This window comes from Thunnus maccoyii, chromosome 19 (assembly GCF_910596095.1).
Source record: "Thunnus maccoyii chromosome 19, fThuMac1.1, whole genome shotgun sequence".
NCBI lineage: Eukaryota > Metazoa > Chordata > Actinopteri > Scombriformes > Scombridae > Thunnus > Thunnus maccoyii.
This window is the reverse complement of record NC_056551.1, coordinates 14,562,409-14,577,256: the sequence shown is the minus strand read 5'-3', so window position 1 is coordinate 14,577,256 and position 14,848 is coordinate 14,562,409. Positions and strand designations below refer to the sequence as shown.

The 14,848-nt window shown below is 37.5% G+C and overlaps 2 protein-coding genes and 1 long non-coding RNA gene across 3 annotated transcripts; 1 reads left to right on the top strand and 2 right to left on the bottom strand.

The window, feature by feature from the left end:
* Window positions 1-1,418: 1,418 nt before the first annotated feature.
* On the top strand, window positions 1,419-8,359 carry LOC121886216. The gene is made up of 3 exons (XR_006092695.1): window positions 1,419-1,559; window positions 2,824-2,922; window positions 8,271-8,359. It is a non-coding gene; the product is annotated as an uncharacterized LOC121886216 (long non-coding RNA).
* LOC121886215 (heat shock protein beta-1-like) lies at window positions 2,786-3,890 on the bottom strand. The gene is made up of 3 exons (XM_042396160.1): window positions 3,500-3,890; window positions 3,279-3,342; window positions 2,786-2,945 (listed from the first exon to the last, which is right to left on the bottom strand). Exons 1-3 carry the CDS (start codon window positions 3,888-3,890, stop codon window positions 2,786-2,788), a joined length of 615 nt encoding a protein of 204 aa, XP_042252094.1.
* On the bottom strand, window positions 7,616-14,812 carry LOC121886212 (sushi domain-containing protein 2-like). The gene is made up of 14 exons (XM_042396158.1): window positions 14,742-14,812; window positions 14,043-14,241; window positions 13,580-13,731; window positions 12,772-12,939; window positions 12,511-12,685; window positions 12,082-12,283; window positions 11,239-11,324; window positions 9,787-10,055; window positions 9,549-9,683; window positions 9,216-9,371; window positions 8,686-8,934; window positions 8,265-8,448; window positions 7,959-8,053; window positions 7,616-7,859 (listed from the first exon to the last, which is right to left on the bottom strand). The coding sequence occupies exons 1-14, from the start codon at window positions 14,803-14,805 to the stop codon at window positions 7,666-7,668; spliced, it is 2,328 nt and encodes a 775-aa protein (XP_042252092.1). The 5' UTR covers window positions 14,806-14,812; the 3' UTR covers window positions 7,616-7,665.
* Window positions 14,813-14,848: the final 36 nt, after the last annotated feature.

Below are 14,848 nucleotides of genomic sequence, written 5' to 3'. Positions count from 1 at the left end.
GCAACTATACAGTACTCCCTAGCAACCACCCAAAATCACCATGATAACCACTTCATCCAGCATACCAGCCACCTTGAAATCACCTGGAACACCATAGCAACCACTTGAGAACCACTTAGTACAACCCTGGCAACCTTGCAGAACACCCTAGCAACCACCTAGTAGCCACCTGGAAATGCCCTGACAACCCTGCCAGAAAGTACATTCAAAGTACTACAGAAACCTCCTAGCAACAGTCTAATGACTACTTAGTCAAATATTGAGAACAATACTTGAAACATCCTAGGAGCCACATAGCAACCACCTAACAGTCCACCAACCACCTACCAACCACCTATAGCAACACCCTAATAAAATCGTAATTTTGCCCAGGCCGAAGGCATTTTTCCTCAGACATTTTTACTTTATCTAGTTTGCATGAATCTCAATTTAGCCTATAGATCTAGAAGACTTGTATAGACAAGTGTATACTCATTAAAATGGACTGTAATACTGTGAATTTTACTCATAAGGCATGCTCTGAAGGTGTTTTTTGAAGGCCTGAGAGGTCTGGGGTGATTTCAAGCTTTTTTAAGTTTTCATTATCCAAACTGACTCACAATTAATTATTGGTAAAGAGCCCACTGTGGGTCAGGAAGAACAAAGGGAAAAAAGAAATGAAAGAAGGGAGAAAGAAAAAATGATTTGGTCATGCAAAGACTTTCATCCCATATAAATCTTCGGTGTTACATTTCCACCCTGCTGGCTTGAATCTTTATTGACAAACCAAAGCAAGAACAGGAACATTTCAGCACTGAAGGCCTGAATTCCTAAAAAGGACGTATTCAGTGTATTATAATAAAAAATACAATAAACCTCAAAAGATTGCTGTGAAGAGACAATTTGGCAGCATCCCTTAAAGAATCTGTACATCTTTCTTCTGTCAGTTTGAGAAGATATTTGGCCAGTGGTTACATGGTTAGATTCTCTGCTTCTATGAAAAAGCGACTGGGCAGCTACTTTTCTGTTTTCTATTGATCACTTACTTTGCCATTCTACACTGTATACTAACATTTAATGAATCAGCTGTTACTTACCTCATCAAATTGCTTTTAAGTATTTGCATATTAAAGCCAACCTTTAGTTGGATAATCAACAGATCAAGCCAAGAAGGTAACCAATAACATGAATGTATTTCTATTAAAATCATCTGTATTTTTGCTGTATTTTCAACAGTTATTTCCATCATTGCTTCATTCCAAGTGATGACGTACAGTAGATACAGTAACTTAGTTATGTTACCATGTATTACCCAGTTCAAACACTGGATGTCACTGTTTACCTTTAAGTGACATGGCCTTGATCAGCTCAGCTCACCACCTGGTTTTTATTCCGGCACCTTTCAACCTCCATTGCATTTCCAGAGATTAAGCTGTTACTGTACATCAGTGTAATTTCCAACTTTCTAAATACCTTTTTTACATCCAGCTTCAGGCTACTGCTGCTGCTGTGTGTTTGCTTTAAATTTAACATCACAAGTCTTGTGGAAAACCACATCTGGGAACATTACTACATGTAAAGTGAGTTTAAAACAGACTTTTGGTGCAATATATACTGTTTGAGAATATGTGCAAATCTTTTAGGACCTTAATTTGGTGTTGAAATCATCTAACACCTGATTAGAAAGATCTCCTTTGCTTGAAGGTCTTCAAGAGAAATTGCTGATAAACTTTAAAAAATGATACTGTTGACATAACAGGAAATGAGACACAGAGTCTAAATATTGCAGTAAACAGGATTTCGTTGCCCTCTTGTGGAACATTTTCATCATGCTTTGAGAAATAGAGCAATAGATGATTTTACAATCTGCCAAAAAGGTGTCAGTAACAAAAGACACAAGATAAGAAAATTATATTCATGTTTTTATATGGCAGAAGCTGTTTAACACATTAATTATATGATATCAGGAACAACTTCATGCTATTCAAGACATCAATATACAGTTTTCAGTAAAAACAAACACAATTAATCTATACTACAGATGTGCTGTCTTTGCTTCAAAAGCAAAATAAAATTCAACTCAACTTATTATTTTTCTAACTTTCTGCCCTGTTATACAGAGGCCAGATACGTTTCATGTATCTATTTGTCATACAGTAAATAACCTGTTAATATGTAAATAGTCAGTAACTATCCAGGACACTAAAAAATGTTATCCATTGTCAGACATAATCTCCAAAGCCCCATCTTCCAAAGTCACATGGGTGTGCCATGTGAAAAACTGAAGCTGAGTTCATTGATCAGGTTCTATTTAGATGTCCAGCTAATGTTCCTTGTGTAGCTTTCAATGATAAAAACTCAGTCAGAGAACTAGACTGTGGAGCTGTGAAATGTAGCTTCAGGACACATCTTAGAATATTCAATAGCATAATATGAATAACAACATCTGACATGTATTTTTTATATAATGAAGACATTAAAACTGCATGAAATATGAAACAATTGTTACATGAAATTCTAGGTCATGTTTAACCCTTTCCAAGTGCTGTCGAGCAAAAATAATTCCTTATCTACTAAGTCAGCTCTGTATTTCATGACTGAGTTTTAAGGTAACTGTGACATGGTGATGATACATTACAGTATTAGATGTTGTCTCATAGCAGAAAAACAAGCCTGTTATTACAGTGAATCACATTTAGTCAGTTATCCCAAACTAAACTAGTTTTTCTTTTTAAGCCATGCCACAAAGGTTTTCTACACAACTTGGGCTACATCTGATTGTAGTTTCGAGTTTTGCTCTCTGGTTTCACTTTTCACCATCCTGCTTCTCTTTCATCTGAACAGGTATGACCATCTCATTGGCTGGGTCGCTGATGGATGTCCCGGGGACGGGAGCCTCTACAGACAGGACTCCATCACCAGACAGCGAGGAGCTGATATGCTGTAAGTCCACCCCCTCTGGCAGCCTTAAAGAAATGAAGAGAAAGCGTATCAACAACTAACACAAGCAAATACCTGTCATCTTATACAACTGAGCAGACCAATTTCATTGATGCTTTTATAGTTTTTGACAGTCTCAAATAATCAGATAACATTTTCTATCTTTCAATGAAAACTATTCTTGCTTCAGGATACCTTATCATCTGTGTTCATGTTCGTCTTCAACGTTTTACTATTTGTCAGCATTAGTAGGACAGTTCACACATAGACATACATAGAAATGATGTTAATCACCCAGACATCTGAAAATATATGGATTTCAGTTGTCAAAATTCCTCATATTCTCAGAGACGACCTACTTGTATTTCCGGGTGAAGCACCTTGAAACCAATCCATGCTCATCCTGCCTTTCTTCATGATTTCCTTGGAATGAAGAACAGAAATGATTACAAAAATTAATCACATGGCATAAAATGGTGAATTTACAACATATTACAATGCTTTTACTCATGTTTCGACACATATTTTTCCTCAAATCTCACTTAAAGCTTGGCCAATCACAGAAGCACGTGCAGCATACCTGCTATTTGCAAATAACCCTCCTTGGTTGTGATTGTAATCTCCTCAGGTGAGAAGTGATTGACGTCCAAGTTAATCTTCCAGCTGTCGTTCCCTGTTCTGATCTCTGACACCCCGCTTGCCAGTTGTCTCAGACCCCTTTGGTCTAACGCTGCAGGGTGCTGACCCCTGAGTGGTGGCAGAATGGGAGTCTGTGTGTACCCTGGCCAGGAGAAAGATGCCAGCCTCCTCTTTGCCCAGTCTAACCAGTCCAGATCACTAGGCTCCAAGAAAGGTGGGAGGCCAAAATCCTGCGCAAAGATGCGGCTCGGCTGTGTCCAGTTTGGGAAATTATCCCAGCTCACATCTCGGCGGAAAATGGGACGGGATAATACTTTATTTTGGTCACCCATGTCCTAAGAAATAAGCTCAGAATGAAGGAAAGGGATGTTGAAGCTGTTGAAGCTACAAAGCCTGAAGCTCCACCCTAACAAACCAATTTAGATTGATGACCAGGATACTAAACAAAAAGGGCAGCTGTATTTTTACTCAGTACTTCTCAAATGCTACCATTAAGTGTGCAGAAGTTCAGAGGAAAAGGCTGCTTTGGCACCTGTAATGCTTCTTTCGCACACTTTATATACCCAGCTGATTCATTTTAACACTTGTCCTGCAGTTAATGTGATCTAAGGGATGAGAATGACTTGGTATGTCATGAGCTGGGGGTGTTACCTCTCCGTTGCCCTGGGACCTGAAGAGGATAATGCAAATTATCTGTATTTATATCTCTCGAGTGTCTATGGCAAGTTGTTGGTGAATGACTCTGAAAGCAGAAAGACGATAGTTTACTGAGCAGTGGCCTCTGCAGTCTTGTCACATACTGGTGTTCTTTGTCCATAGAAATCACAGCCTTGTGTTATGTGAGGGAACAGCACGTACATTCAGAGTCGCACAGGGAGAGTAAACAACAGGGTTACTTCCAGTTCCTAAACACAAGTTTGAAGAAAAAAACTCAAGACCAAACAAACACCATCATGTGATAAGTATGGGGCAGATATTTTAGAATATAGATAATATATTACAACATTAAAGAAGTATTTACATCCAGGATATAGTGATGGATTGAAAGACTGACGCAGTCGCATGGTGGTGGGGAATTTTACGACAGCTACATCTTCATGAGTGTTATGTTGAACAAATAATGAACCAGGCTTTAGAGGAATAAATCAATTCGCCATTCGCTATCACAGAGGGATGGTATTTATTAATGAGGCAATATCTGTAGCCTTTCCATCTGTGCTCATCCAAAGCAGTAGCTAAAGGTATTAGCCAGATATACTGAGCAATAGAAATAGTCTCAAAAGTAACTATGGTTGGAGCAAGTAAATACATAATACTTATATAACTGAGTGGTGCCATTGCCAAGAAAATAGGCTAATATTGTTAGAAACAACCATCTTAAATGACCTGATTTATTAAAATTACTACTATTATCAAAGCAAAGACCTACATACTGTGAATTATAGGTAATACTAGGTAATAGTAATAGCCTGCAATATTGGCAAGAGACAATATTTGTGTTATTTCTGAGAATAATAACAATTATTACGTAGTTATAGTTGTAATTATGATGAGTAAGTTACTCCAAAAAAAGACAGAGGCATATTTGCATTTTCAAGCTTTCAGTTTTATCAGTTAAAACAGGAGCAAGTAGAAGTACAGTAACACGACAAGCCTTATCAGCGTAATTGATGCAACCAGCAATCAGTCAATGTGGTATCTGTTAGCTTCTGTCTCCTGATAACATTTTCCTAACATTTAGTTCTTATCCAAAGCCTTAACATCTGATAAATAGTAGTTAGGGTGACCCATCACCCATTTTTTTCTCAATTTGCTTAAATTGTCATAGTTGTTGGAGTCATACAGGAGTTTTACCTTGAGAGGAAGCTACAGAATAGTTTGCTTGTTTGTCCAATAAGCTGGAAAATGAACCACAATATTCAGCAGCATTTGAGGACAACTCACAAACAATACATACACAGTACTGAGTTCATTTAATATTATAGTTGTTTTATCTGTATTTTCTGTCAATACACAGGTGTTCTGAAGAGCTGATCAAAGATTTTCTTTTTCCTCAGTAGTCCAAACATTTTCTCCAGAGAGATTTACTCTATGACATTAGCATTAATGAGTATTTACGTGGGAGCAGGTGGCACTCTGCTCCGCCTTTGACAGGAGTTTTATCAATAACTGTTACTGAATGAATTGATGGTATAGCACCAACAAACCTCAGCAAAGTATTTTTGCTTTACAATCAACTTAAAGCTACAGTTTTTAGCCCAGAATGGAGTGCAGAGATGGTGGGTGTGGTCCAATGGTGCAAAACAGGACAATGTCCAACACATAGAAGTCAGAAGTTAGTCAATATTTTTTCTGCCATGGAGTGTAGTTACTCTTTAACTGTGCAGGGACTTTTGCTCAAGTTTAACCTTATATGCAGTATTTTAGTCTGGATCATGGCCGGTTTACCAAAATCAGACATCTCTTTTGTATTTTTCTATGTTTCATTTGTACACACTTTGTTAAACTGAAATGATGAAATGGTTTAGGCCTTGATGTATCATGTAAGGTGATAATTCTTTTTTTCTGACTGATCATTTTGTCGGTGGATGAAAATATGAATATGAAGAGTTAGACATCAAAGCTACAATTCTGGTTAGCATCCTTCTGACTGCGCAGCTTTCCTGAAATTGGGGAAAAAAAACAGTGAGGAGAGAAAATTGACTTTTATTCCAGAGCAGAAAACTACAATACATATCTGTCCAAATTACCTCATACCAAGTAAATGGATTAATGAATTTTAGAAATATTATCTTACAGATTAATAACAGATCAGTTGAAGATACTGTACCGCACCTTTTCTGTTTTCTGCAGTGGAGTGTGATTGTTGTTATCATTACAATCAGTGCTGCAGCTCCAATGACTGAACCGGCCACAATTCCTGCGATATTATCTGAAATATGACAAATATGTTTTTAAACCAGAGTTCCTTGCAAAGCAGTGAGTATTGATTAGATAGTATAGATGCAGACAGGAAGAGAGAGAGAGGTATGACATGCAGCAGAGCTCCTAAACAGGAATCATACTGGGAACATTGCAGTTATTTGGCATGAGTCTTTGCCACTAGGTCGCCAGGATTCCCCAAAGTTTGATTCAATTCCATCACACACCATTGTCATACTAAAATTGTTCTTACTACAAGAAAGGTATCAAATTTTTATTTCATGAAGGTGTTCATATTTGTATTTTAGTTCAGGTCTTTTTATGTACTTCTGTCTTTCATGGAAAGCATTTTTTGTGATGCTACTCAACATACTAAACATCTGTAAAGATGGGATTAAAGGACTTTCTCAAACATATGATTAGTATTGTCTTTGACTGCATGTAGTCGTTCCAGTGGAGAGGAACCGAGCAGGAAAAAAGTTCATCCTTGTCATCTGTGAATATTCCACACTATCCTGGGGCCCTCTTTTTAAAATATGTCACCACTATGCAGGTAGCTTAAATGTAGTCTCAGGCCAAGTGTAACGAGTGGATGACCTTCAGCATGACAGCAGAGTTTTTTGGCTAATGCTATCATCGTTTAATTGCCAATACTATAGCAAAACTTGTTGGTAATATACTACGGTTCTAATAAATGTGAGTTTGAAAGAGCTGCTATTACAATTCTGATGAAAATAAGTAGCCTGTAATAGGAATGTTTCTGTTTTGCTGTATTCCCTGTCATTAATTTATTAGATGTTTTCTTATTCTAGGCAACCCAGAGAGGAGATTTAAATATATTAAACCTATAATATTATAAATTATAGGTTTAAGATGAGCCTATATTGTGTTTAACAAAGAGGGAGCCCTCCTGCAGAGTAGGTCAATGGAGTTGTTGCATTGCTAAATTCTGATTTGATACTATGCATTAAATTTGAGTCAGTAGTCTTATAGATTTATATAAAATGATCAGAGTGATTTCTCTTTTCTTTTTTTTTCTTTTTTTTTTTTTGCATTTCAACACATCACAGCTGATTTGATGAATCAAATGACACACACACAGACACACACATGCACACTCAAAGACAGACACTCACACCACTGTTGATTTGTAAAGCTCAAAATCATCGGACAAAACTGGTTTCATTATTTATTCATACTGGAAGCCACGCAGGTTGTGTCCTCTCCAGACCACTGGGCATTCTCCTGGCATGTGCGCTCTGCTGATCCCTCGAGAGTGAAGCCATCATCACAGGAAAGCCGCACCGTAGCTCCTAGTAAATATGTGGTTCCCTCCTTCTTTCCGTTACTTGGTGGTGCAAGCCAGCCACAGGATATCACTGCACAGTATAACAATAACTACCACTGTGAAACCAAGTAAATATTACACATGATAAACAATGAAAATGTTTTCAGAGTTTTTTATCGTCTACACTCACCTGGCTTCAGATCCTCCACAAGAGAAATGTGACTCTGGTAAGACATTCTGGTAGCATTTCCCAGCCTTGGACTACGACCTACCAGGATATCATACCTTGCAGAAAATTAGTTATAGTTAGCAAAACTATTTCACTGAAAATGGAAATAACTATTTACTGAATTGTGAGTTTTTTAATTGAATGGACCTACTTCATTCTGTCAACATGTCATAAAAGGTTTGCTCTGTATCTGATAATATTCACTTCATTATGATTTTATTATTATTATTATTATGAGTAAAAGTAGTAATGTGTTTCTTCTCATACCTACAGAACTGAGAGCCCTCTCCAGAGCATATCTCAGACGCCTGATTTTCAAGCGGATCTTCTGGACTCTCGGGGACAGAAAACACTGGAATAAAACTATAGTCATGCCTGGGAGCATAGTAATATGTGTCCAAAAGATGTTCTGAATCATACGTGAATAAGGCAGATTCGTTGGATACAGCCCCTGTAAGACGAAAGAAACACACAGTTACCACTTACCATTAAAAGCACTTAAAAATGTGATATTTCATTAAATGAGCATGGTTTCTTGAAATGAAGTCATGTTTACCAAGATTACTTTTACAATTTGCTTCTGCACCCTTTCACACAACAGACAATTTATATATAAAAGTAGGTTCACAACAGAAGAAGCCATAACATCAATTTTAAACACCACAGATTCTTATTTCTAATTTCTTACAGCTTGCCCCAAAGTTGAACAGCTCCTCTGGATTGCTCTGATTCTGCACAAGTTGTCCGTTGCTAAGAACAAGGTCGTCTTTGGCGTCACCGTTCATCTTTCCCAACAATCCCAGAGTGGAGCCTTTGAACTCCTCTGGCAGGAGCACAGTGGTTGTCATGGTTCCCTCTCTCAGTCTCACTTCCACCCCGGCACCAGAGGGGAACATCACAGTCACATTTGTAGAAGTCGGAGAAAACACGAACACACCTAAAAGAGAGATTTGGTGTGAATAATTATAGTTCTGGTAGTTTTAACAAGATGATAACAAGAACTCACTGTGAGCAATGGGGTCCTACATGAACACACAATATTGTGTACAATATGTGTACTCTATTGCAAGTTAAAGTACTGCATTCATTAATTGATGGAATAACTGCATGTGTAAGCAGAATTTTGATGTTGTAAAACTTTGGTTTTGTCATCAAAATTTCATTACAACTAGTAATCAAAGACTTCATCATGTGCTGCAAGGTAAATCAGCGTCTCACCATCGAGGTCCATCCAGGTCTGCTCAGTAAAAGAGAGAGCTTTTTGATTCCGCAGCACTTCAAGGCCATTGTGACCGCTGACCAGCCGCACCTCCACAACATCAGAGGCCACCTCTCTCATGGCTACAGCCGACAACTTTGTTGCTTTTATCGTTCCTATGAGCAAAAGAATCAAATCAATGACACAGAGAAAAGGAATTGTTGTAATAGTTCATTACAATAATTTCTGCATGTGCAGTACTATCTAGGGATATCTGTTATCTTTCTTTAGTTGTAGCACTTTGTTGATCACTTTTGTGAAAGACAGAAAGCTCAGTGCCTTCAGTAGCTCACCATTCACAGGCTCTGTTCTGCCTTGGATTATCAGCTGTTTCACTGCCGACTGTACCAAAGTGTATTCCCCTTTGCCATTGAAGGAGTAGCTGACACCATCAAATGTTATGAAGTGTGGGTCTCCAAACACCACAGCTGGCGATACACATTAAAATTGTAATAATTATAACAATTTTATATAATATAATACAATAATATAACACATAAACTGTACCATAGTTTAGAATAATTGACCCACCTGAGCTGGGTGACTCGTAACGCCTGCAGTCACTGGAGGGCCGATGTTTGAAGTAGTAGTGGCAGTTGTCAGACCAGAGGCAGCAGTAGTAGAAGCTGAGGACATCATACACCCAGTGGGACTCTCCAGGAACTCGAGGGGGTTTCCTGTAGGGAGGTGAGCCCCAGTCGTGTGCTCGGTCTGGAGTGCTCCCCCCGATTGAGTCTGCTGTCAAGATCTGAGCACCGGTGCTGTCATAGCAACACTGCTGCCCTGCTCCATACTTAGGACTGGTGATACATTTACAAAGTATTGTCAGTTGAAACAGTGGACTCTGTTGTAGCTGAAAATATGATATAAATTCACAAAAAAAGCATATTTATTAATTTAAAATAGGGTTATAAGTTGTTGCTAATGACTATTAGTGGTCTAGCAGTCTGAGATGGGCAGGCTGTACTAGTTGCACACATCAGTTTTTTATATTTAATGTATTGCAGCGTAGTTAGTATTTAGTATATAGTAGTTAGTATATTACCAAGCAATGGATCACAATAACATTTCCATCAGGATACTTTGATATACTGTGTTATTTAAGTATGAATGTACCGTAATAACTGAGTATGGTTTTTGTCTCAACAAAAGAGAGCTCCTTTAATCAGTACACATAGTATAATGCTAATATCCAAGGTGCCATAATCCAAGGACATTCATATAAAGCACTATCACAGAGTTTAACCAAAGTATGTGCTAACATGCAAATGAGCACGAGGAGGGAATTTACTACTATTTACTTTCAGGATAAGGTAGGGGGGGCAGGGTGCGGGCATGTAATTGGGATTTATGATAAGAATAAAGATGTAGATAGGTGGCCAAAAGGTGACAAAGTGCAATATACTGTAAGAACAATAGTTTTCTTTCTATGACTAAAATTGGCTAAAATATTCTGTAAAATCTGCATGACACATAAGTTTTACTTAGGTGGAATTTGCAAAATGCTAACCTATCTGTCAGTTTAGCATTATGATACGTCAACAAAATATATATTAAATTCATAAAGTTGTCAGACACAAATGTTTCATGAGCAAATATTCATGACATATGCTAGATAAATTAGTAGAGCACTGGAAAGTCAGCTTCATAAAATGCAGATCTTATATTTTTGTTTTGCTCATATAAAGTGAGTACTGTATACATACTACTCCATATTAATCTTGACAGCAGGTACTGGAGGTTGCCTCTCTTTGCTCAATGTCACAGATTCAGCCAAACTAACTATAAGCTGCAACTATTTACACATAACTACACATACATTTATTGCTGACACTGAAATTTGCACTATATAGGCATAGTCTACAAAATATGTGAAGATATGTTGCTGATGTATTGCTAATGGCGTCAATGCATGTTTAAAAATGTGAATATAATGTTGTTACACAACACTTACAGCATGTTAACAGAGTTGTCTGGACTCACCTGGCTTGTATAGCCCTCACACAGTGAACACTCCCAGGATGGTAGGTGCATACACTCCCTTTCTCTATATCACAGCCATAGTCAGTCTGAGGGGAGAGATACGACGTCTTTAGCAGCCTAGTATTTGCTTCTCTTTGTTCATGTATAGTATTAACTCCAGTTCAGAGGCATAATTGTGATAAGGAAATGGCCACTCAGTTTTTCAGTTTGCTTGTCAACAATTTGACCACAGTTACACAGCAAATACTTCACAGTGAACCCTTCACAATACACTAATCCACTAGCTGCAGACATGCAATACAAACACTGTATTTGAGACTCACCCGCCATTGAATTGAGGCAATAAGATATATTATGACACTTGTTCCGCTTGCAAAAACTGTGTGTAAATGCTATAATCAGGGGAGACCTCTCCTTGACTTTGAATAGATAAGCAGTGAGGATTAGCAAAACGCTACAGCCACTGCCAACTTCAATAAACACATAAAATAATTCCAAACTTTTATCTAGAAAGCACATAAAATAAATTTTATAAACTCTGATGACATCTCTGTTCTGTTCATTTAAGACATTACATTTAAGCTTTATATTATTTTTAAAATGAAGTTATCATTCTCTGTTTAAGCCTTTGCCTGAGTCATTAATCTGTAAACTAAAGGTACAAGGTGTGTACTTCTCAATACAGGATTGGATCCCACATGAGACTCTCCATGTGCCTCTTTCAGCCCACACACAAAAATGCAGACACACCTCTGCTTTGTCATTCTTTGTCATTAAACATTTACTTCAAGGCCGTCTCAAGTGAATGCAGCTTAATCTAAATGAGTGACTCTTCACACTTACATGAAACCTCCCTGTATCTGCTCTCGCTTGAGCCAGAGTGCAGGGGCAGTCTATGATCTCACTGAGGAAGTTGGGCAGCTGATTTTCCAACTGGTCCCATGCTAAACATTTGTCCAGGGCCCAAACCATTGAGTTGTCCCTGAACTTCTGCTCCAGATGCCAGGCTAGAGCGTGATCCTCTGTCCATGCAGCTTGTACATTCCTAAATGAAACATGTGACAAAAAGTAGTAGCTGTAACTTTTTTTTACATATTAATTGTACATTTTTACATGAGTTTTTCCATCATGGTGAAGTAGATTGTTCAGGCATAGATTATCATTTTGTATTATCATTGATTTTTAGAGGATTTGTGGGAAACCATAATTGAATAGCAAGAATAATCATCTTTCAAATGCTTTCTCTATATTACAGGAAGCATTTGTACATACCATATGCCATCAGGGTAGGCGCTGGAGCTGACACGTAGGGCGCCAAGCTCCCAGCTTGAAAAGCCGTTCTCTGCTGGTTTGGGTAAAAAGCTAAAGGAACCGTTGTTTGGGTGATCCTTTGCAAGTGAGTACAGATACTTCCACTCGCCCTGCCAAGAGTTTGAATAAGGCTCCCCTGCAAGGAAATATTTATAGAATTCAGTGTTTACCCCAATTAACAGATTCATGTGATCTCAAAAGTGTATGTACAGGTGTACTTACCTGTCTCTCTGTATCCCCAGAGCTCTATATTGACCTTCTCCCCTCTGACCAAAGAGGTATTCCAAGTCATCCCAAGAGCGCCTCCAACACCCGGTGTACCATAGTACTGCCATTTTGTTGAGTTGTCCAGAATCGCCTTGAACTTAGCATCGAACTTGCCAGTGTGTACTATTGCAAGACATTTGAATCAAATAAATCATATATTAATGTAGTTTCACCGCCAAATTGAAGAAAATGGTATATTGAAAAGAATTTGGACTGTATGTTTTTAGTTGAGACCTGGTCAAACAGCACTACTGGTGTAGCAACACTGATAAAGGCTTAACCTCCAAACTATAATTTCTATCAGTCAGTCAGACAAAATAGGAAAGGAGGAGGGATTGCAGCCATTTTCTCTACACAGTTTGTGTGTGATGACATTGACTTGGGTGAATTTACGTCATTTGAATATCTTACTCTGGAACTCAAAGCAGAATTATGAGTACTTATCATTACATTATATCGACCACCAGGATATTCATCACTATTCCTACTCCTTTATTTTATCTTTTATCAAAATGTTTTATTTTCCCTCTTATGTACATTTACATGTTTTTATGTTCATTTTATGTCTTTATGTCTTTCTTGATGTGAAACACTTGGTACATTTAATTTCTTTTGTTGTAAAGACCTTTGAGCTACAATTTTTTGTATGAAAGGTGCTATACAGATACAGTTATTATTATTATTATTATTGTTATTGATAGCTTAGAAATTGTTTTGACCACCCTCGTACTGTAAGAATAAGTGATATAAAGGATTATTGTACCTGATAGCCAGGCTCCAACTCTACTGAAAGTTGTGCCATTATCTGAGGAGATGTGCAGAGGAACCCATCCAGTTTGATACAGTAGTGGGGAGATACAGTGACCTCGACCGTTTTGATCCACATACCCCATAGTATTGGTATCATTGTTGAACCTGCCATTGTAAAAAAAAAAAAAAAAGATAAGTACTTCAACTGTATAATGTTGAAACAAGTGTTATACTTGAGTGCTTAACACTTCTTTCTTGACCTTGGAAATGGTAGTTTAACAAAAAAAGAAGACCACAAGATGCTGCTGTAAGTTCAAAAGCTAGAAGAGTTGAAATGGACCATGAAGGTTTTTGTTTTTTTGTCAAGTGTTACAAATGAGCCAGTGTATTTCTCTTAAACACCATCAATCAATCAAATGTATAACCAGGTCCGGTTTAGGAACCTGTAAGCACTGAGGTGTAAAAGCAAGTCTTACCTGCATACAATGTGGGAGCTTTTATTGAAACTTGCATCAAGGATAACAAAATCTGCCCCACCAAAAATGGACCCAGAATATGGAAAGATTTCAACACAGAAGTCTTTATAGTCGACACAGCAGTTCTTCAGAGATGTGCATGTTGAGTGGCACGAACATGAATCTAATTTTTCCCCACAGTTTCCCTCACATGTCTGTCCTGTTAGAAAAAAAGGATAGAATATACAATAATTGAAAGATAAAAAATGTACAAAATGTTACAGTTAATGATGAATGCAAATATTTTAAGCTATTTAATTTGCAAATTATTACATTTCATTATTCTGTCTTTAAAATATAAAAAGATAATCGAAATTTAAATATACTTTTTACTTTTTGTCATTCAATTTACTGTCTTTATGTCTTTATTTTATGTTCCGCCTCACAATTCACTTGTCTCTTAACATTTACAATCTGTTTAGTGCTTTGATTTAAAGACTATTTCCTGCAACCTTAGTTAACTGTTAACTTCTGGATTCATTCTTAGTGCATCTCTGTTCTACACACATAGAAATTACGTTGATCCTCTTGTCTAGCTAGAGGCAGAAAACAAGGATATTTCTCAAAATGTCAAAGATGGTTTACAATGCATGTTAAATTTATACTTATTTTCATAATGTTTTTGTTCAAGATTATATTTAGAAGTGTGCAGGTACTTACCTAATGTGCTGCAGATAGATGAAACCAGCAGGACAAATATTACTGCTGTGAATCTTTCCATCATGACAGAGTGTACGTTTCACACGCTTAGCTGCTTCTACAACTAT